At 45.5% G+C, this 22,869-nt stretch overlaps 1 protein-coding gene across 6 annotated transcripts in view; it reads right to left on the reverse strand.

Moving 5' to 3' along the window:
- Positions 1-2,457: 2,457 nt before the first annotated feature.
- Positions 2,458-22,869, reverse strand: part of ACMSD (aminocarboxymuconate semialdehyde decarboxylase) — a 43,387-nt gene continuing 22,975 nt past the window's right edge. For all 6 annotated transcript variants that reach the window (XM_075609539.1, XM_075609534.1, XM_075609535.1 and 3 more), the window contains 4 exons: positions 18,857-18,952; positions 15,952-16,124; positions 8,435-8,533; positions 2,458-2,645 (listed from right to left, as the gene is read on the reverse strand). In XM_075609539.1, coding sequence (XP_075465654.1) covers positions 2,583-2,645; positions 8,435-8,533; positions 15,952-16,124; positions 18,857-18,952 — 431 coding nt within the window. In that variant the 3' untranslated portion in view covers positions 2,458-2,582. The remainder of the gene's footprint in view (positions 2,646-8,434; positions 8,534-15,951; positions 16,125-18,856; positions 18,953-22,869) is intronic.

Genomic DNA, 22,869 nt, shown 5'->3' on the forward strand with positions numbered 1-22,869 from the left:
GTCATGTTGCCATAGCAACGTGACGTCACATGACCTCGCGGCGTCATTTTGACGCCGCGTTGCCATGGCGACGCAGGAAGGAAGCCGCCGGAGCCTAGGTAAGTAAAGGTTTACAGAGGCCCTTCAGCTCTCCCGGCACTTCATTTAAGTGCCTTCGGGAAGCGTGCGGGGCCTCTGTAAACCCCGCGCCCCCCTGCCGGCAGTCTCGCGCCCCCCAGTTTGCGCACCGCTGCTTTACAACATGATTATTGGTATCTTAAATACTTTATTGTACAATGCATTCAATTGTACATTATTTCTAATGCGATCCACTTATAGCGCAATGTGATTCTTTGGACCCCAAGAACAGCGTTATAAGGGGATTGAGCTGTATAAATAAATATATATATATATATATATATATATATATACACACGCTAAAAACTAATGCCTATAAGAAATATTTAATAATTTTTAAAAGATAGTTTGTAAACATGATTATCTGAGACTGGGGAGGGTTTGATTTCACGGTGTGTTTGTGCACACAAAAGCCCCCCTGTGCTTCTACCTGTTTCTTTATTGGTTATAAGGACAGGGTGGGTTAAGGGTAAAGAAAACATTTACTTGAAAATCATTCCCCCATTAGGAGGCTCATAAGAAATTTAATTTGTAATTAATTATCAAAGAAACAGTAATGTACTCTATAAGCTTTTAGATAATAAAGTATAATTTAGATTAGTGCCATAGGGAAGATAAGTGAACAGGATATGGACTATGCCATTCAAACCCCTGAGGAAGAAGGAACGCCCTTCGAAATGCGTAGGGTTGCCGTGGGGACCAATTTGCGAGAGCACAGAGACTTACCGGAAGTGACGAAAGACGGCGGCGTGAACGGCGATAGTCGCGGTGAAGGAGGAAAACTTGCGTGCGCGTGATTGGTGTCCCTGTTCCATCTGTGGTGTATACCTGTATGCCTCTTTTTTTATCATAAAGAGTTGGAATTGTACCATCTAGGCTCCAGCTCATCTGTAATCGCTACACAAACCTTTCTGTGCCTGGGCACAGTGCATATCTCACCGCGCTATATCCATTTGGATCTGTTAAAACGTGCTTCACTATTTTTTGTTTTTTTCTGTTTTATTCCTTGGAGGTGCGCTGATTTTCCTGGATGAATCTTCAATCAAAGAACTAGGAACAGTTCTTTTTTTCAAGCAGCCCTTAGTTATTTATATATTGTAGTTTAGACACTTGGGAATAGCTTCCTTTTTGTGTTGTATAAAGAAACAAGCAGTCAAATCTTTATTTTCTATTTAGCACGGTTAGATTTGTTTAAGGAAAACAATCGGACTGTTAAATTCTTTACAAAAGGTTGTTTTTGGCCGGCTTTACTGGACCGCATCTGTAACAGGTGAAGCATTTCTAGTTCAGGAAAGAACATTCTCGGAGCAACTTAACAATGTCATTGGCTTCCTTAAACAAAGCAAACATATGGTATCTTTGGAAATTAGCAGAGAGTTTATTTACAGCCGGGCCTCCTCCAATCCCAGTCTGTCTTTGTCGAAAGGACAGTGTGTGTAAATTCCCTCAGGGCCATCACACAAAAGGGAGTGGCTAGATATGATTATTGCTTTAGAAATATTGGATTGAAACAGTCCTATGATCAGTGCGACAAGGTATTGAACAGAGTATGAATATGGATCTTAAGTCCCAAAGATAGAGCCAGATAATGTAACATGTTGATTTGGAGTTCAAATTAGTTTTGAAAGCATATTAAATCAGTAATCCATTATATAACCACTCATAATGTAGTAGATGCAACATAAGGGGCTTAACTCCAAATGGGATTTATGGTTAATAATGCAAACATAGCCAGTGAAGCTAATTTAACCTGTTCACACTTATGGGAGATACTACTTAGACGAGTGTAATAATAGTATAGGATCACAATAAGTAACAAAAAACCATGACCCCAGAAATGAGTAATACTCACTAATTGTACAGTAGTTATTCTTGACTTGTTTGTAAAGCGCCAACATATTCCACAGTGGGGTACAGAGAATTGATCATTACATAAAGGTTACATACAAGTAAGGACAAACATGCACAAACAGATACAAAAGGGAATGAGGGCCCTGCGTGTGAGCGCTCTCGAGGGAATGAGGGACAATGTTGACACAAAAAGGTAAAGTGGCTACTCAATGTGGGTCGGAGAATACATCAAGATGGAGTATGGTCCAGTCAGACAGCTGATCCCATTAATGTTTAAGTGCGGAGATGTTAGCGGGTGTTACATAGCGTGGAGATTGAAGTAGCTAGTAATAACTGCTTACAAATTAACATAACATCATTATTTTAAATACTTTGAGGTGTCTGGATTTTGTAGAAATGTGTCACTCGGATGTAACGTCTAAAACCTGTTACGGACTTTGGTTCATTTTTGTACCATCAACCCCTGAGAACAAGTGACATCATGCAAAATAAGAATGCAGCTTTTTATTAACCTTTTTTCTACATACATGTCATCTTTACAGACAGAATTATGTAATGTAAGTAGTATAGGTAATTTCAAATATGTATATTCCAACGTGTTTCTTTTGCACTTGTCATTCAAACTGTATTCTGTTGAGACCCAGAAACGTCAATGCATTTCCAGCCAAAAGCCTGTCCTGTTAAAGAAAAACATAGTGATTGTTTTGCAGTGGTCGATTTAAGTGCTGCGTATTTGATAAAAATGATCAAGTTCTACGGATACAAATGAAACCAAATACATATAGATTAATTTCCTAGTCCCAAAGAACACCTGCGAAGAATTGTGGTTTCTTTGCAGGTAGGGATACCTTTTATTGGAAAAACATGTGGTTTACATAATAGATCATGTTGTGTATGAACTACAGACATCTCACAAGTCTGTTCCACATCTGAAGAAGGAAAAATGGAGAAGAAAACGGAGCACTAAATCCAAAACTGGCAAAGCCAGAACAAAAAACAAGGATGCGTTCCCATAATAAAAATTAAAGCTTATTTAATGGAGGAAGAACAAAAACCACACCAACGCGTTTCGGACTAACACAAGTCCTTTCTAGTTTATCCACTATGTTCTGGACTTTATTCAATAAGTTTATTCCGTTGAAATAGATGTTTATTACACTGGTCACCGGCAGGTGTTAACTATTATTATATCCTTACTGCTGTGCTTTGTGGGATTATAGTTTACCAGCTTACATCTTTCGGAATTATTTGTTATCTTCATTTAGTGGGTTAAATTCCATATCTTCAAGAATTCATTATGTTTTAGTTCTGCTGTTTTTTATTGAGCACCATACAACATTTTTCCTTTACACATCTGAAGAAGGGACTGGTGAGGTCTTAAAAGTTAATCTATAACAGCATCACTAACGTATGTGACCCATGTGTGAAAGCTTAACCCCCTCCGTGCCCTACCAATGTACGGTGTCAAGAAAAGTGCCACCCCAGGGGCCCTTATGACATTTTCCGTACCACACTGAAGGAGCAGTCTTGTCATGCGGAACTGCTGGCGGGACTGTGGTCACGGAGCGGTACCACCCTCCTGGACTAAAAGGAAGGACCGCTAGCAGCTTTGCCGGGGCCCAGGACTATAGTCTTGAATGGGACCCCGAGTTGTTGAGCAAGACAGAGGCTTACTCAGGCCCCAAATAACCAAGATTAAATATATTTAATTTGTTTTCCATAAACATATTTTTTTTAATTATTTACAGTACACATACCACCTCCCACCCCTCACCGTTGGAGCTTTTAATTTTCATTTTATTAGAATTCATTTGTTTCCTCCTCTAATGAATGTGGCAGAAAGTATTTGAATCAATCTGGCACACGAGAGGTTAATGGTGGTTAAAAAGTGTTTAAAAAAGAATTGTTTTTTTGTCAGGACCCCTGTCCATGCCTAGTTTTATGTGCTGATCTATGGATAAGGATATCTGGTTTTGTAAGTGGTCCGGAGGAGGTTAGATATGACTGTCCTGACATTAGGCTACAAAAGTATGCCGAGAATGGCACAAGTTCGTTTTCACAAAGTAAACTATTAGCCACAGAGGAACATTCTCTTTGACAGAGGCTGCTGTGCCAGCCGAAACGTTGGCCGCCTGTGGCTAATAAATGGTTTGCTTTGTGAGAACAGACTTGTGCCCTTGCTCTCTGCATACTTTTGAATTACATGAACAGCAGCGAGTCTGACCTGGGGTTAGGAGCACCGGTATTTGCACCCCCCTTTCTTTTCTTGCTTGGTGTGCCTCATGTCTGTTGTTTTTGTGACACTAAAATAAATGGAAAGCTTTTTATATGTAACTTGAAAGGGATGCCTTTGTGATCTGTAGAATATCAGAGGGTGGGGCGAGCACGACCGCTCCAAAAATCTGTAAATGTATTCAATATGAAATATCCTGGACCTAACAGCAATTTGGAGGAAAAAACTAAGGCGATCTCTATACAATGCAATAGAAATAACTGGGTGAAATTACTGTCAAGGTGGACTCTTAGGCTGGGTCCATACAGCTTTAGTCCGAGCGGAGGCGTGTGCCTGCGTGACGTCACCCGCGTGAAGCGGGTGCGGTTTTTGGCCATGCTAGACGCACCATGGGGAGCGTGTCTAGGGGCCTCACGGAGCTGGTTCGCCCTCATTGGGGGAATCGCTCACATGACCTGCCGGTCGTGCCGAGAAATCGGTTTCAACTGATTCCTCGCGCGCCCAATGTCTTAAGGCAATGTGATGACGCCTCAGTGCGGTCTGCGGCAGCATTGACTTAGCCTTACAAGCACCCTATTATTGCTGGTGCCATGTGATGGAGTCCAATTCGTGCTGCTCAACCCAATAGGATCTATTCAGGATCCTCATGTAAATTAGGTGAGAAAAGGGGGGATGGGAGCTGAGAAATGAGCTGGAAAATTGTGTAAACAATACAAACAGAAATGGATGTGCAATTAGAGGTGTTGAGAATGCACACAGATAGGGGTGGGACACCAATATTGGGGAGAAGAGTGGATGGAGAAAATAATACAGTAATAATATTACTTACACGGCCATGTGTAAGCATGGAATATGTGGAAGGTTTCCTTGAGAGATTTCTATGACTATCCAGTCTCCAATTTCCCTCAAGTCCATGGATGATCACAACAGTGTGTGTAGGATGTGAGTTTCTCAGTCACATGCGGGGTCCCTCAGTGCCGGACAGCAAATGCAGAGAGATAATAGTTTTTTTTTAAAGCAAATATATTTATTAAACACAATGGCAATGTGCAACTCGCATCAAATAACTTCCGTCGGCTGCAGCGGATTCCAGGATCGCTACGGCACAGAAAAGTCCCTGCAACCGCATCCGGTATATGGTGCTGGAACGCAGCAAATCCCGTCGAGTGAAAAAATACCCTATCTGTGTGCATTCTCAACACCTCTAATTGCACATCCATTTCTGTTTGTATTGTTTACTCAATTTTCATTTCTGCGCTCCCCTAACAGCAATTTGCAAGAATAACAAATAGATATTTGTAACAGTTACAATGAGATTAATCAAATGATGCCAAACACTTCATGATTAGGAGATACCAAGGACGGGTATCAGTTTCTCATGCAAAGGTAAAAGCTAGGTTGTTATATTTCATATTCAGGCGCGCATATTAAATACACAGACGCAATAGTGTAGATGGAGTTTGTCTAAGTATTATGCAAACAAAGTTAAGAAGTTTTTATATAGAGAGAGGCAGAGGTAGGCAGGCAAGGTTTAAAAGTCGAAAGAAAGGGTTTCTTCTTTAAAGTTGTAAAACTGTAATATAGAGAGATTGATGAAAGGGAGCCTTATGTTGTTATCAATTTAAGGAATTTTACAATATAAACCCTGCATTTGAATTATGAAGCAGAATTTAACAGGTGTGTTTTGGGATCAGACACATGAATTGTCTTCAATCCAGTGACTTCTCTGTGAAGAACCTATTACATGTGGTAACGTATAGGGAATTCTGATTGTTTCATCTTTTTATTTTAAGAAATTGTCTGCATTTTTATACTGTATGTTCTTGCAATCTTTTTCTGTTACCTAAGTGCTGCACTTTTTGTATATTAAATGCAAACTTTAAGTAATAACTTTGGGCTCTGATTTGAACTGTTGCACACTTTATAGAGCTTAATGTAAATTTTCGTGTTAAGTACATAGTTTTCTATATTAACGGATCTTAGACTGCAAATTCGTTTTGATCATTTATTTCGTAGTGACAGCGGATGAAATATATATGTAGTGACAGATTGAGGGTAGCTATTACTCATTTGAGGTAACTTGCGTAGGTGAAAGGTGAGTCAGGTAGTTAACTGTGTATTAACCCATGGCACATATCTCAAATGCTCACAGGTGTGACCAATGTGACAGGAGATATTATTCATTTGAGGGACTTTGCAAAGTGAAGAATGTATCGGCTGGATATCTGTGTATTAACCCTTGTCACATATGCAAGTCATGTGCATACAAGTGTGCCGTACGTCAGGGGTGCGCAAACTTACCATAATGCGCCCCCTGTCTCTCCCCTCCGGTTCATGCCCCCCAGAGAGGGTCATTTGACGCCAGTTGCCATGGAGATGCGTCGCTGGAACCAAGGTAAGTACAGAGTTAGAGGCCTCGCGCGATCCCTGGCATTTATTTTAAATGCCTTCTGGGAAGCGCGGGGCCTCTAATAGCCGTGCCCCCACCCAAGAAAATCGTGTGCGCACCCCTGCCATACGGACGTGACACCCACTTCTTACTATTGTTCCTTTTTATCAAAATGTGTTTATATAAAAAGTGTGAAATGGCCATCTTCTAGGAAGAGGATACTTGCCCAGAGAAAGTACCTTTGGTGTGTGTACACATACAAAATAGGTGAGGGAGTGAGGGGCTGTCAGTGCAGGAGGGAGAGAGAGGGGGGTTTGTTAGGCAGGAGGGAGTGGAGGGCAGTGGATGTGGGTCAGGGGGTGCAGGAGGGAGCAAGGGTGGGGTCAGTGGGTGCAGGAGAGGAAGACAGGCTGTGGGCGCAGGAGTGAGGGAGAGGAACAGTGGATGTAGGCAGGAGGGAGAGGGAGGAAGTGGATACAGGAGGCAGAGACTGGGTATTGGGTGCAGGAGGGAGAGAGATTGTGGCATGAGGTAGAGAGGGGTCGGGGGTGCAAGAGGCAGAGAAACTATTACATTCCTGGGAGCCTCTGTAATGACTGGCTGATGCCTGTCATGTAACTTCCTTCTGGGGGCTTACACAAGGGATGGTGAGATTTGTGGTTCTGCTGCCTTCGGCTGTTCATGCATTGGATCTGGAGCTGGACTACAACTCCCAATAGCCTGTGCACATGTGAGAATGAGCAAGGAGAGCAGTAGGAATGAGTTGGCGGAGCTCTGTAAGGACACCCTTAGCACCTGCGCTGGACCTCGCCCCCGCCCTCCCCTCCACTTGTCCTCGGCCTCCCCCCAACCCCCTGTCGGCGGCCCTTCTGAAAGGGTTAAAATAGCACACATGCTAAGGGGATTTGTTTTATATACATAGCATAGGTATACAGGCAGTCCTCGTTTTACAACGAATGGCTTATCCAACGCTATGCGATGCATACCTATGTTCATTTTTACAACGCCAAAACGGCTTATCCAATGCTCTTACGACGCTTTGCAAAGTTATTTATGTGTATATAATATATATATTATACTAAATAATATATTATATTTTTATATTATATATTTTGTGTATTTTAGCATTAAAAATGCCTTCAGGAACGGAACCTTTCATTTAAACAGTGTTTCTATGGGAAAGCGTGTTTCACTTTACAACGTTTCGCTATCCAACGCCATTTTGAGTAACGCATTTTGTCGGATAACCGAGGACTGCCTGTAATTGGAAAAACACGGCTTCTGGAGAAATGCACAACTGATATGGGGGTTCAAAATCAAAATGGCCTCTGGTTTGTGAGCCAATTGGTGTTCCAAGGAGGATGTTGAAATTATGTGCAACATTCTCCACGCTGGTTGGCTCCTGTACATAAGGTGCCCCTGTTTTTGCACGGGGTGACTCACGTAATAAGTACAGTATCTGCAAAACCAGTGAGAACTTTAGCTCTAGGGCAGGGGTGCTCAACTCCTGTCCTCAACAGGTCAGGTTTTCAGGATATCCCAGCTTCAGCACAGTTGGCTCAATCAGAGGCTCCAGTCTTCGACTGAGCCTCTGAGCCACCTGTGCTGAAGCTGTGATATCCTGAAATCCTCACCTATTGAGTGGGGGAGGGGGTTGAGGATTGGAGTTGAGCACCCCTGCACTAGAGGACCCCCTGGCTCAGGTGATATTTACACAAATATATACATACAGTTGGCGGTGGGTGGTGGTTGCCACTTGAAACAAAACCACTAGTAAAATACTGTATGAAAAACAACACAAAAGCCACTTAACAGAAGGTAATAATAGTAGTAAGAAATCATACTTTTAGTTGTTCATCAAATTCTTCAATAGATTCAATCAGTTGTCCAGGGTTATGTTCTCCTAATGGGAAAGGGTAGTCACTTCCCAAGAGCACATTGTCCTGAAGTTAGAGAAATATGCGTCAAGGGTCAGCAGAGGACGCTACTGTCTTTTAACAGAAGCTCAATAAACATAGACTATTCAGTAGTGGTTTCTATTCAGTTCCCAACTTCTGGCTTTTCAGAAGTTTAGGTCAACATCTGTAACTACTGTAAAGAACCTCTCTTTTGAACTAAGAAATGTCAGTAACACTGGTAAACAATTGCAGGCTTGTTGTAGATTCGATGTAGGGTGTGATACCCGTTATTAGATCAACATTAGAGCTTTTCATAGATGAACTTATTGCGCACGGAGATATGGAAACCTCATGGTTCTGTGGCAGCAGAGTTGGAAGGTTGCGTATATCCTAAAGTGATGAATATGGGCGGATATAAACTCTATAGGGAGTTGTGGAGTGGTGCATAGATTAGAATACATTTGCAGGAGATAAGTAGTCTAGGTTTCATGGGTGGATGAAAAGCATAGGTGTGAAGAGGTGCCAGACTGTTTTGTTCAAACTTTCTCTACAATGTGTGGCATTAAGTGTATCAAATATTGCCATAATATGTCCACTTAGACTCCCTACAGAGTTTATTCCCTCCTTGCTCCATCACAGCAGGATATATACCAGTATGCTTCCTTCTATCTGTGCTGCCACATTACACTTGAAGAAGAATCCTTCAGTACGGGGTTTTGGAAAGCTTTGTACACCATGGGCCCTATGTACAAGACATTGCAGGCGGCTTTTGTAGCCCCTGTCAATTTCAATTACGCTTTTGTGCGCCTATGTATTAACCCAGGGATGGAAAGATCCTGGTTGCTTAAAATGTCTCACCTGGCGCCTGTGCTGTGCGCAATGATGACTGACCTGATTGACGGGTCAAGTAACCGCAGCTCGGCGAGGGCAGCAAGGGGCGGGGCTAGTTGGAGCTGAGATGAGCGAATGAAAGGCTGCGTTTATTGTGGGCGTGACGGTGCGCGCATGTACGGTGCAAACAGGCCTCTATGAGGCCGCCCATAATGCACGCGACCACGCGGCAGATTTTTGTCTTTTCGCATGACGGCCGGGTCACGTGCGCAGTTCAGACAATTAGGGTCACGCCTCCCCATCACGCAAACCCTATGAGCAGAAATCGCTCGAGCAGCGCCATACGCTCCATCGCGCGCTGCCACTATAAAAGCGGCCATAGTGTGTGCGTGTCACTGCACAGCTCAATGGAGGAGAGCGGGAGGATCAGAGAGCAGAGGGTGGGGCTAATCGGAGCGGAGATCTGAGAGACTGTGTGTCTGTGTGTGTATGTGTGAGAGAGTACCTGTGTGTCATAGTGTCACAGTGTCACAGATGCACACTGACACACACACAGTGACACAGAGCGGGCGACAGAGGGGTAGCGTTGTAGCTGTAACGCCCCCAACTTCCCTTCTAAAAATGCTGTCTGGCTCCTAAGTATTTCATATTTTTGTCCACCCTTGTATTAACCTCCAATTTCTGCAGCTGCGTGACAAAATATTTGTTAGCGCACAGAAACGGGCTGTGCTTGACGTACAGATGTTAATGCTAGGCACTAAAAAAAAAGATATTCCTGTGCACCACAAAATCAATTAAACGTGGATCAAAACCATCTGCCAATTTCAGCTTTTTGTGAATGCCAATAGTGTTCGCGCAGAATGAAATCGCTATGTATTAGCCCAAAAATGTATTTGGCACAGCACGGATGTTTAATTAAAATGGTTAACGAAATGTGTTATTTTCACCGTATAGGTATTACACAAATAATGTATATTTAATAACACTAGTTATACATTTTTTTGAAAATACACATTTTGTTCTCATTTAAAATTGTATCAATCAGGTGACCTACATCAAATCTACTTTTCTTCAGAACCAATACAGCTACTAGAACTTTGAACTAAATGTTTTTTTTGTAGCTTTTATTTGGGTTGAAACATTGATTTAAAAATAATAATAATAATAATAATCATTTTGATCAGGGGTTAATATTTTGGTTTCTCAACCACTGGGTGTCACTGTGGATTTTATTTTCAGAATCACAAAGTTATTGGTGGAATTGAATGATAAGGACCCTCCATGCAGGATGTACAAAAGGTTTGTTATCTTGAAAACTTCTTGCTCTCTCTGGGAATCTTACTATATAAAAGTCCAAGTGCATGACATTTTGGATGGCGATAAATCACTTAGGCAGAGCGGTTCTCAAGACCCCTCCTCCCCTCCCCAAACAGGTCAGGTTTTCAGGAGGTGGTTCAATCAGTCCCTGATTCAACACAGGTGGCTCAATTAGTGGCTCAGTCGAAGACCGAGGCACCCGTGCTGAAGCAGGGATATCCTGGAAACTTAACCTGTTGGGGGGGGAGGTTGGAGGACTGGAGTTGAGGACCTCTGACTTAGGCTGCGGTCCCAGTCACTGCCACCGTGCGCTGTGCGTGTAAGCAGCGCCCCTCAATGGGGCTGGGCCCAGTAGACACCGTCACGCTGAAGGTGCAGCCGCGCCGTGCTGCAGGGTTTTTTTTCAACTCGATGAAATTGAGTTCAAACCTTGCGAAGGAGGCGTGGCCACGCCCCCACCGGCGGTTCACCCAATGAGGGCGAACTAGCCGCGTGACGTAATGGCCACGCCCCCGCAAATCCCCGACCACGCCCCCTCCCGTCGCAAGCTCCCTCTCTCCCTGTCAGATCGCGGTTAGCGCTGTGCACGCGCTGCCCTCCCCCCCCCCCCGCCGGGCGCGCGTGTCGCAGACATGACTGGGACCGAAGCCTTAGAGGTACATTTTATAAAGTACGATGGGACAGTTCAGGATGTTTTCGGCTGAAAAATCCCCATAGTCTTAAGTATGGATTTTCAGTGAAAAATGGCCACTTCGGAGTATAACGAATGTTCGCCATAGTATCGCCTGTAGTAGTATGTTTTTATTGAATATTACATGACCGCAGTGAAGCAATCCTTAAATTACCGATACATTTTTTATTTTAACAATGCAATTTCTTATGTTTCTTTGAATTCATAATATATGATCTAAGTATTTAATTGTACCCATTAACCCAGGGGTGCGCAAACTGGGAGGTGTGAGATTTTACGTGGGGGGCTCAGGCGGTTGCAGAGGCCCCGCGCTCTTCCCCAAGGCATTTCATTTAATGCCGGGGGATCACGTGAGGCCTCTAACTCTCAACTTACCAGGATTCAGAAGCGTGGTGACGCATCGCCATGGCAAAGCGGCGTCAGATGACGCCACATGACCCGTCGCCATGGCAATGCGGCGTCAAATTTCCACTGCGGGGTCACAGTGTGACGTCACATGACCCCGCACACCGGAAAATGAGGTAGGGGGGGGGGGGGGAGGGTGTGCGAGCACCAGGGGGGAGCAGGTAGGTGGGTGGGTGCAGCACCAGTAGTTTGTGCACCCCTGCATTAACCAACATGTAATAGTGACGGCCCAATGTTTGAGCTGCAGCAAACACTTCGAAATGTTGGATATGCACGTCACATATTTCCAGCAACACTTTCCGAGAAACCATCTGGAATTACTGGAGCAACCTGACGATATTTCATTCAAAAGGAGAAATTAAACATTTCGCCAATTAGTAAACAGCCACTGATTGAGCCAACTGTGCTGAAGCTGGGATATCCTGAAAACCTGACCTGTTGGTGGCCCGTGGACTGGAGTTGACCAGCCCCGATGTAGCATTGTTCCTTGTGTGTAGCAGTTTAACAGTTACAGTGGAGAGACAGATAGCTTTTGGAATACAGGTTGTTATTGCCTTTAGTCTCTAATGGAAATAATAATTCCTGAAATAAAAATCAAGTCTGACTATTGTTGTCTTTCCAACAGGGGGCGCTAAATACTAGACATATTATCCTATTTGATAAGAGGCACTACCCCCTACCCGCCAATCACATAATGTAAATGATCTGTGGTCTTTCCTAACACCAGAAATGTACCCATTCATTTTATTAAAAGCCTCTCTCTACCTGTGTTTGTTATTGCCAAACTCGGTGTGTATTTATTGCACATCCACACGGATACAACTCCCTGTTCCCCATGTCATTATTTATAGATTATACCTGCTGGTCACCCTGTGTCTTTGTTCTCCATCGTTTGTTTCTGATGGTTCTGGATTAATGACTTCACTGTTAGTCAATCTGCCAACAGTACTACATCATGCAACATGAAAAGATAGCAGCAAGTCGTATGAGCTTTAATGGAGCCCCTGCTATATTCCTTTATCTGATCATCATTTATCTAATTGTGTTTAACATTGCAGACTTGTTTAGGAAGCACCACAATGTGTCTTAGGACCGTAATATAGTGGGGGGGAGGGGCGATCAGGGGGAAGACTCCAAAAATTATGTATTCGCGCCAGTACCGCTCAGTGTCTGCAGTGTGTGTGTGTGTGTGTGTGTGTGTGTGTGTGTGTGTGTGTGTGTGTGTGTGTGTGTGTGTGTGTGTGTGTGTGTGTATGTGTATAAAGTTGCACAAAATTAATAAATAATTTCTTCTCAAAGCATGTCTTTTTTAATTTTTAACACACACACACACACACACACACACACACACACACACACACACACACACACACACACACACACACACACACACACACACACACACACACACACACGCACAGCTTCTCCAGTGACACACAAACACAGTGACACACACAGCTTCCCCAGTGACACACAAACACAGTGACACACACAGCTTCCCCAGTGACACACAAAACACACAGTGACACACACATAGTACCTTCCAAGCCTGTCGCTCACACACGAAAGTGCGTCACGTGCACAAGCGTTCACACACGCGTGCGCCCACTATATTACGGGCCTTATGAATGTATCTACGTGTTATGCATCTACTCAGAGTATGGAGAAAGGATCATCTTTATACCAGGTAGTGTAACTGGAGCAAAAGGTTGACCTAATTCTTTTTAATGAAGCCTTTTCAGATGGATATGATTTCGCCAGAAAAAACAACATTGCTTGAAGTACAGATGTCCTTCCAGAAAACAACCTAGTTATTTATGGAAGTTGCTGAGAATTTGGGCCACTGGAACAATGCAGGTGAATGGATTCAACTTTGTCATTGAACAAAATAAATTAATACAAATATATGAACATTAATTATGAGTCATTATGAGTTACCCACAGGAATCATTGTTGGTCCTTTTTTTTCTCTCAAAAGTACACGAAATACACCAGTGCCATTTAATTTAAATATGTCCTAGCAAGGACCAGATACAATAAGCTCAATCGGGGCAAGTGATATACCGTTACCTGTAACAGTAACAGACGTTGTATAACTCATTAGTCTAGGTTTCGTGGTGGTGTAGGAGGAGGATGGATACCTGTGAAATATGCATATTTCAATCATTTGATTATACATTGTATATGTAAATTTGCATATTTCCCTGCTTTCTCAGGTGTGTTCACAGGTCTCTCCCCACATTTTACATAGAGGAGTTTTTGGGGGGGCACATACGTTGTAAATGGCTACTTTTATTAAAATAGCAGTCTTTTGTACCCCAAACTGAAACATTCTTATACATACAGTGTTTAAAAAAAAAAAAAAGAGTCCTCCCCATCCCTCCTCTCTCCTCCCCATCCCCAACTCTCTCCTCCCCATCCCCAACTCTCTCATCCTCATCCCCCCTCTTCTCCTCCTCATCCCCCCTCTTCTCCTCCCCATCCCTCCTCTTCTCCTCCCCATCCCTCCTCTCTCATCATCCCCAACTCTCTCCTCCTGATCCCTCTTCTCCTCCCCATCCCTCTCTCTCCTCCTCATCGCCCCTCTCTGTCCTCCCCCATTCCCCCTCTCTGTCCTCCCCCTTTCCCCCTCTCTGTCCTCCCCCTTTCCCCCTCTCTGTCCTCCCTCTTTCCCCCTCTCTGTCCTCCCCCTTTCCCCCTCTCCACCTCCCCCTTTTCCCCCAATCTCACCCCCTTCCCCCCCCCTCTCTCCTCCTCCTCCCCTCTCTCCTCCTCCTCCCCCCTTACAGACTTTAGTGGATATGCTATGTTTGGGTACACGCCTCTTTTGCATATCATTATCTCTAACGGTCTTAAAAAAAGCAACGTTGCACTATTTAAATGATGAGACAGGGGCCCCAGAATGGGGTCGTAGGCTCCTTAAGGGCTGCGACGTCCTGATTGGCGTGAGCTGGGGGGTCGGATAACCCCCCTTCCCCCACGGAGTGGGAAGGCTGCTTGTCTCCTCCCATCTAGGGGGAGGGGGGTGAGAGGGTATAAAGAGAGGGTCCCTGGGGGGAAGAGTCAGAGCTAACGGAATTCCCACCCACCCATCCCCAATGTTTGGCTATTGTATTAAACTGTTGGAATGTTATATTAACATGATTTTGTATCACACAGGAGCAGTTTGTCTCCTCGTCACAGCGGAGCTGCCGCGCCAGCCAAGCTCAGGAGACGGAGAACGGGCGAGGACTTTAGGGTCCGTCCCTCAGCTGGAGCCCCTAGAACAGCTCGGCAGGCTGGAGGCGCCGGCTTTAGGGCCGGGTTGGCCTATGCCCAATCAACGCTGGTAAAAGGCTGGGCGCCAACTTTAGGGCTGGGCCTAAGCTGACCCTAGGGGCGGGAGGGGGAGGGAAGCAGCCCAACATGGCTGAATGAGGATCTCCCCCTCCCATTTTACAGTGCTTTTGGGCGGGGGGAGGGAGTGGGCCAATTGCTGGCTGTCTGGGCAAGGATCTCGCCCCCATTTCGCATGGATCCTGCTGGGCTGGCGGGCAGGCTGGTTGATTTTAACAGCGGGTGTTAAAATAAAGCTGTGACCTTTTCTTCCAACCTTGTGTGGTGCGACATGATTTGGTTTAGCGTCACAAAGGAGGGGCGGCGCATAAAGCCTTTATGAGTAAAACTGGTTAACATGACTTTCTTTACTAGATAAGGCGTCACAATAAACATGAAGTTAACATTATGTTAAATAGCCGCGCTGAGATTGCTGTATCTGGGCCTTAGAAAGTAACAAGGAGATCAATTCCTAGTACACAGAGAAAATCCAGGCATTTCTTTAGTTTGTGTGTGTGGAAATGATACCAGGTTATAGAAAGAAGTATATATATATATAGATAGAGAAATATCAGGTACAATCTAATGTCATGTAGACAAGTGATTTGTAATGCATCGGAGCACAGACACACACAAGCAAAATACCAGTTAAGTGAAGGGCCATATTTCTATAATAAGTGCTAGGATCGAATACTCCACCTTTCTGAGCTTATTTTACCCTGTAAATGCTGGATGGTTTTACCCTGCTGTGCAAAAGAAGGGATTGAAAGACAGATTAACGTTGAATAGGATTTGCACAGTTGAGGCACATTTGCAATGCCTTGGAGGCCCTTTCAGCAGGAAAGGTTATTATTTTAAGGATGCCTGGACATCACCCACATTTTGAATGACTTTTGCAACTTACCTGCCCTATTATTTCCACAAGAAGTTTTAATGCGCGGGGATCATGAACTAGAGAATCGGTGTAAAAAGAGCCGAGGTATTTCCGGGGAGCAGTACTATTATCAACAGCGCACAGATCGGGGCGCACATCGAAACCGTGATTAATGCGACCAATTGTGTATGGAATGGCTCCACCTACAAAAGAAAAATTAACATTTAACTAATAGGGAACACATTGGTTTTTAATAAGATATGACTTTGGCAATCCCATTTAGTAGACTACAGGGTATTTTTAACCCACTTACAGCTAAGGCTACGGCTCCAGTGTCGGCGCTACACGCCCACCTGCCAGGCTAGCGGCACGTGCAGCTCTGTTCCCCGGTCTGTGCAGAGCTGCAGGGAAAAAGACGGCGGAGGGCGTGGCCATGACATCACGCGGCAGGTTCGCCCTCATTGGCTGAACCGCCGGGGGGGCATGGCCAGCGCTAGTCGCCAGTTCTGAAGACCGTTGTAGGCTGCAGCCAGGCAGGGAGCTAGCGCGCTCGCGCTCATGCGCGGTGACGTTACGCTCCCTGCTGGGCCAGCAGATTTCTGGCTGGCAAGGTGCGTGCGCGGGGGGGGTGATTCGGGGGCATCACGGAGACATCACGGAGCTCACGTGACGCGCTTGCGGACGACAAATTCAAATTTTCTTGCTCTGCAAGCAGGCGCTGGCTTGCGCTGGACAACACACATTGCCTCAATGTGTTTCATAGCGGCCAGCGTTAGCGCGCACGCCCGCTCAGCGCCACCCTGGCCGAGGCCTTACTGTCTTCAGAAAAATCTGGCCGCTCTGCGGCCAAGGTAGTTAGCGGGCCGGCCTCATTGAGGGGTAGTTCTTGTCCATAGTGTGTGCTGCAGCGGGGATCTAGCCTTAAACTAGACAGATTCCCCTGTTGAGATTAAAATGTTACTTCTCCCTGTTCCATAGATAAGGAATGCGTTTGCTTTTGAATGTTAACCTTATATCCTATCCGTCTTTTATTGTCCACCAACTTGGGCTGAAGGGTTAAGTGGATGATCTACAATAAAGTTTTATAGCATTTTAGCCTTCATCATGTAAAGCGGCAATTCTTGCTACTTATGGGAACCAGGAGTCGTTTAGAGTTTCCCACGTGAAGTTACAAGTGTTAAAGCTGCTTCCAGAGGACACTCAATGGCTGCCAAAACTTGCAGGTCTTGGAGGCCAACAGGAAGCCTCAACGTCATTGGTTGCAGCTCCCTATTCGAAAGCCATTTAAATCCATTAGTAACTTCACAGGTTAGTATCGTGGAAACCAGGTGATACCCAGAACTAAAAATTCAGCTCTGGACGAGCCCATGTTCCCATGCTGTAAAAAAGAAAAAAGGCCAGCTGAATTGTGGCTTTAACACCATTATGTCCATTTGTGATCCTTGATGTGTCAAAGTAGAAGCGCTAAATGGATACTTTCAAAAGAATTGTGGAGCTACAGTAGTTTAATAAGCATCAGGTCAAGAAGGGTCTTCGCTAAAATCTAGAATCTGTTCTTTTAAAAGGCACTTCAGGAAGTCTTTAGCTTTCATGTGCGTCTTTGATAAAATGGCAGTTTAAAATAAATTCGCTGTGACCCCTGAAACATCAGCAAAATGAAACTCACGATATATTTTTTATACTAGTGCTTTTTTCCTTTGTTCTAATGGTCCAAATACTTTGTGGAAATAAAAAGTCTATGTTTTCATACAGCAAAGTTATTATGCATTCCTACTTGCAGTTGTTACTGTGTTAATCACATCTATACTATGGTTGCCTATGTTTATAAATTCTTAATACGGGTAGTCCTCGTTATCCAACGTTTCACTTTACAACGAATGGCGTATCCAACGCTTTACAATGCAACCCTAAGGGGCCGTTTTGACGCCGGAATGTGTTATCCGACGCCTGAATGCGTTATCCGACGCTCACCGCCACTGATTAACACGGGACTCACTTTACAACGGTTTCACTATCCAACGCTACTTCCAGAACGGGTTCCGTTGGATAACCGAGGACTGCCTGTACAGCAATACACACTGACTTCCTTTTATACCGGATTGGTACCCGGAGGGGTCCTCCAGAGATCAACCACACTATTTTGAGCTCCGGGGAACCCACAGGTTCCCGAGATAGTTACTGGTGAAGTCACTGGTATTACTTCCTTGTTTTTCATGGGGATTTAAATGGCCGTCCAATAGGAAGCCACACATGATGATGTAACTTCCTATTGACCTGAGATTTGGCAGCCATTTTCTTTCCCCTGAAGGAGATTTAAAACCAGGAACTTAACCGGTGGGTACCTTGGGAACTGGAGGGGTGGGTTGGGGGGGTGTCTATGGAGCTGAAGATAGTTGTGTTTGGCTGTAAATAAAATGGGGGCTAAAACAAAAAAAGAGTGGGAGGAACAGCTCCTTTAAAACCTATATATTGTTACAAAAAGCTGACCCATGGAATCTGAAATCGTTGTCTTTTAAGATGGTAATTTGTCCCAACTTCCTGGTTCCATATGTGTTGCATAGTACAGGGGTGCACAAACGTTTGGCGCTGCGCCCCCTGCCTGCTCCCACCAGTGGTCGTGCCCCCCTTATGTTTTTTGCCGGCGTGAAATGAAGCAGTGGGGTCATGTGACGTGACGTCACATAACCCCACGGCGTCATTTGATGCCACATTGCCATGGCGACGCGTCACACCTCTGAATGTCGGTACGTTGAGTTGCAGAGGCCTCATGTGGTACCGCAGTGTTTAATTTAAATGCCTTGGGTGAAGAGCAGGGGGCCTCTGCAACCGTCACGCCCCTTCCCCCCAACCCCCCAAAAAAATCTTGCGCCCCCCAGTTTGCGCACCCTTAACATAGAAGATGAGGTTCCACAACATCATTAAATCAACATCATACCTCCATGTGCAAAGCAAACTTTAAGTTTTGGAAACCTTTCAAATATTCCACCCATAATCATACAGCATACAGCAGTGGTTGTTTCAGCCGGCATGCCTAACAGAAAGAGAACAATGGGTGGGTTAATATGAACATTACATGGGAGCACATTGTGTTTACTTGAGCTTTATTATATGCTAACCTTTTGTGTTGTTTTTCTTATGTGGATTATTTTGAGCCTGTCGTTCAAAGAATGTATTTTCAAGCACAAATACCACATACCTGTTACGGTTGTGCTCGCCACCAACCGGGGCTGGACCGTGTGGCTGAGGCTGGGTTATGAGATCACCGACCTTAGACCGCGCAGACTGGTCCGGAGTGCGGAATTCATCGTCAAACAGGCCAGGTTCAGGATTGGAGAGAACAGCGTAATCGTTGGACGAGCCAGAGTCGGGATAGGAGATATCCGGGTAGTCGTAGTCCAAGTAAGGTCAAGAAATCAAGCAGGTCCTCCTGATTCAGCGTAATCGCTGCAGGTCGGGAACGGGGTTTGCGCGAGTGGCATCCACGTCCCATGGCGCCGGTCTAGGAGAGGGAAGGCAGACCAGAGTGGGGACACCGCCAGGCAGCACCGGTAAACCACTGCTTCAGCGCAAGAGTTCAAGCTGGCCTCTGCGAAGGGAGAAAGAGCAGCAGGCCACGGGGTCCCAACGGCTACCTCTGCTAAGGGTAGAAGCAGCAGGTTGCGGCTCCAGGGAGATAGCACAAAGCAGGTCTCCGGGGTGCTTCAGCGCGAGAGTTAAAGCTGACCTCTGCAAAGGGAGAAAGAGCAGCAGGCCACGGGGTCCAGACAGCAACCTCTGCTAAGAATAGAAGCAGCAGGTTGCAGGGAAAGCAGGAACTAATCCTGGAATACTTCCACAGGATTAGTCACGAGGAAAACAAGCAAGGGCTTGTGGCTGAACACAGTAACTTCCAAGAAGGTTTATGCTCGGCAGAGAAGCATTGTGTGAATGTAGTATTTAAAGGCAGCGGGCTAATCCTAGGAGGAGGGTGTGAGGACACTGCTCCAATGACAGAGTACAAGGCTAGGTTGCAGTGATAGCTCGCACAGCTGCTGTTGATAGCAAAGAGGGAATTAGTGAGAACAACAACAACAGCACCCTTCAAGGCTACGAGAAAAGCCAGGAGTGGATTCCTCACAGTACCCCCCCCAGCCCTTCAGGTGAGACATCCGGGCAAATATGACCACCCATAGGGATGGGGGACCTGGAATTGTTCCTGAACTGTCCAGGATGTGGAGAAGAGTCGTGGTCCAGAGACTCGTGGGCACTCCCTTGCGTATCCCCCCCTCCCGGTGAAAACTGCAGCCAGACAGGGCCATTAATAGGTCTCGGGACATGGAGTTGTTCCTAAAGTGCTTTAGGAGGGAAGGGCATCCGTAAACCAGCAGTACACTGGCGAGTACCATTTTGGGATATGAGTGTGGTAGCACCGAAATTCCTGGTGCGTGGCTCGCCACGCGAAATGACTTGGGCATCCAGAGCGGAGGAGAAACAGGGGTTTCCAGAACATAAAGGGCAGAAGGACCCCAGATGGGTGCCCGGTCCCTAGTAATCGTACCAGAGTGCGGGCCAAGAGGCACCGATAATTGAACGGGTATAACAGGGAGACCCTATGGGCAGGTAAAGTTTTTGCTGAAGTTTGCACGTAGGATTTTGAGAGGATCCTTTCCTCCAACGATTTTCCGGGTAGTGCCAGGTATTGGTATGATAGGTGACAAGACGAGCCGTAAACCAGGTCTAGGGACCGTCATCTTGGGGTACGAACTGGGGATTTCCAACACAGGGGAAACAATAGGTACTGCAGGAGGTTCTGAGAGAGACAACCACGAGTTCGCAGCGGTAGAGAAGCAATCAGCAGTGGAGCTCCCAAATACTGTACAACCCTCGGTGAGGGGTAGTATTGCCTGGGGAGTGGAGATCACAAAGTCCAAGGCAACGTGTAAAGTTCTAGAGACAATAGGGAGAGAAACCCCATACTTAAAGTCATTCTGGGGTACTTCAGGAACCACCGAATGGTCAGTGAAAAGAAACTGCCCTCCCGCCCTGGGGATTTGGAGTGCGGTCAGGGTTACTTCAGATATGGCACCAGAGTCCGGGGAAGGTATGCTGGTCTTTGCAGAGATTAGAACAACCGCATGGGGCGGACTACATGCTGCTATGTACTCCAAGGACATCATACTTGTCATAGGAGTGGGAGTAGGAATAGGCTCAGGAGCTTTAATATCTGGAACTTGAGAAACAGGCAGTGCCAGGGCAGTGGAGGGGGGGAAGCCAATGTCTGGAGTTGGAAGCTCAGAATCTGTAACAGGGACATCTGGCACTGCAGGGGCACTGGTAGGAGGAGAACCAGCGTCAGGAGCTGGTGCCTGGGAATCAGTGACGGTTACTGGGGAAGTTAGAGGGTCAATAAGTGGTAAGTTGGAACCGGGGAAACTCTTAAAAGCAGAAACTTTAGAAGAATAAAGAGTCTTATTTAAAACTGCAAGGACCCTAACAGGGGTACGTGTCATGACAAAATCAGAAATAGGTATGTTTACTAGTGCGAAAATTCTGATAATGAAACTGCTAGTCAGTGATGTGGGTGTCTGGGTTTCACTAGTGAGAAAATCAGATACATTGGAAAGTGACTTAGAATCAATCACGGGAGTTCTGGGTCTACTGGGCACGTGTGAGAAAGTACCCTTAAACACAGGAGTCCTAACCTTAACATAGATTAATCCAAAGGTTGCTGGGGCACATTTAGATGCAATGCTAAGGGACTGAAGTTTAGCAAGGGAAGGAAAACAAAATAGCTCAGATTTAAACACCTGAATTTGTAATGTAGGCAGGGTGGTCTCTGACAGTACTAAGGGGGTAACGACAGATACGCTGATCTCTGGAGGGGTTGCTTGGACAGAGGCATCAGGGGGACCAAAAGCAAGGACGGCCTCTATGGAAAGAGATTCCGAATCTGAAGGAAGGGTTTTACCTCTCTGAGTAGCGGGACCGACAAGGAAAATTTCAGAGTGGGGGAAAACTGTGTACTGGTTTCTAGCTAGCACATATAAAAAAGCATCACTTCTGAGTGGGAGCCATGTGTCAGAAAAAATTCCTGGGAACTCAACAACTTCAGCCACAGGAGGGCATAATGACCACTGTTCGCTTTTAACCCTAGGGTTTGAGAAGAGGAGAACACAGACAGTACAAGGGGGGCAACCACAACTGTGCTGATCTCTGAAGTGGGTACTAGGGAGGGCGTGTCTGGGAAATCAGAAACGACTACAGATTCCATGACAAGGAGTCTACGCGCTGAAGCAGGGATCTGAGCTCTCTGAGTGACAGACTGGGTCAGCGAAATACCTAGGAGTGGGGATTCCGCAAACAGGCTTATGGAAAAAAATGGTTCCTGAATATCTTTAACTGGAACCAGTATTTTAGCAGATTTTTCAGGAGGCACGGCAGCGAAAACTTGAGCTGAACCAGGGGGATAATAGCAAAGAATAACCAAGGACTCCGCAACCTTAGGAGGATCATTCAGTGCAACCTCTGCTGTCAGATTTGGGGATTCACTCTCTGACGCTAGAAAGGACGCATTAGCCTGGGGGCAGCAAGGATTTACAGGGGTCAACACAGAGAGTACATGAGAGTCAAAAAGAGGGAGATTTGCCTCTGAAATTGTGGACACAAGGAGTTCCTCCTCCGAAGCTAAGGAGGTGTCCTTGATTGGCGGACTACAGGGATTTACCAAGGGGGGCTCATAGGGCTGACCCACAGGGGTTAATACAGAAAAAACCTCAGGGACAGAGCTTAGAATTTCTGGGTTAGAAAGAGAGTGCAAAGAGGGTACATTCTCTAGTGCTAGGAGAGACACACTGACCTGGGGAATGCCGGGATTTACAGTGGGGGACTCATAGGCCTGACTAGCAGGGGTTAAGACAGGAATAACCTCGGGGATAGAACTTAGAAATTCTGAGTTAGAAAGTGAGGGAA

The sequence above is a fragment of the Ascaphus truei genome, chromosome 7 (assembly GCF_040206685.1).
Source record: "Ascaphus truei isolate aAscTru1 chromosome 7, aAscTru1.hap1, whole genome shotgun sequence".
NCBI classification, from domain to species: Eukaryota; Metazoa; Chordata; class Amphibia; order Anura; family Ascaphidae; genus Ascaphus; species Ascaphus truei.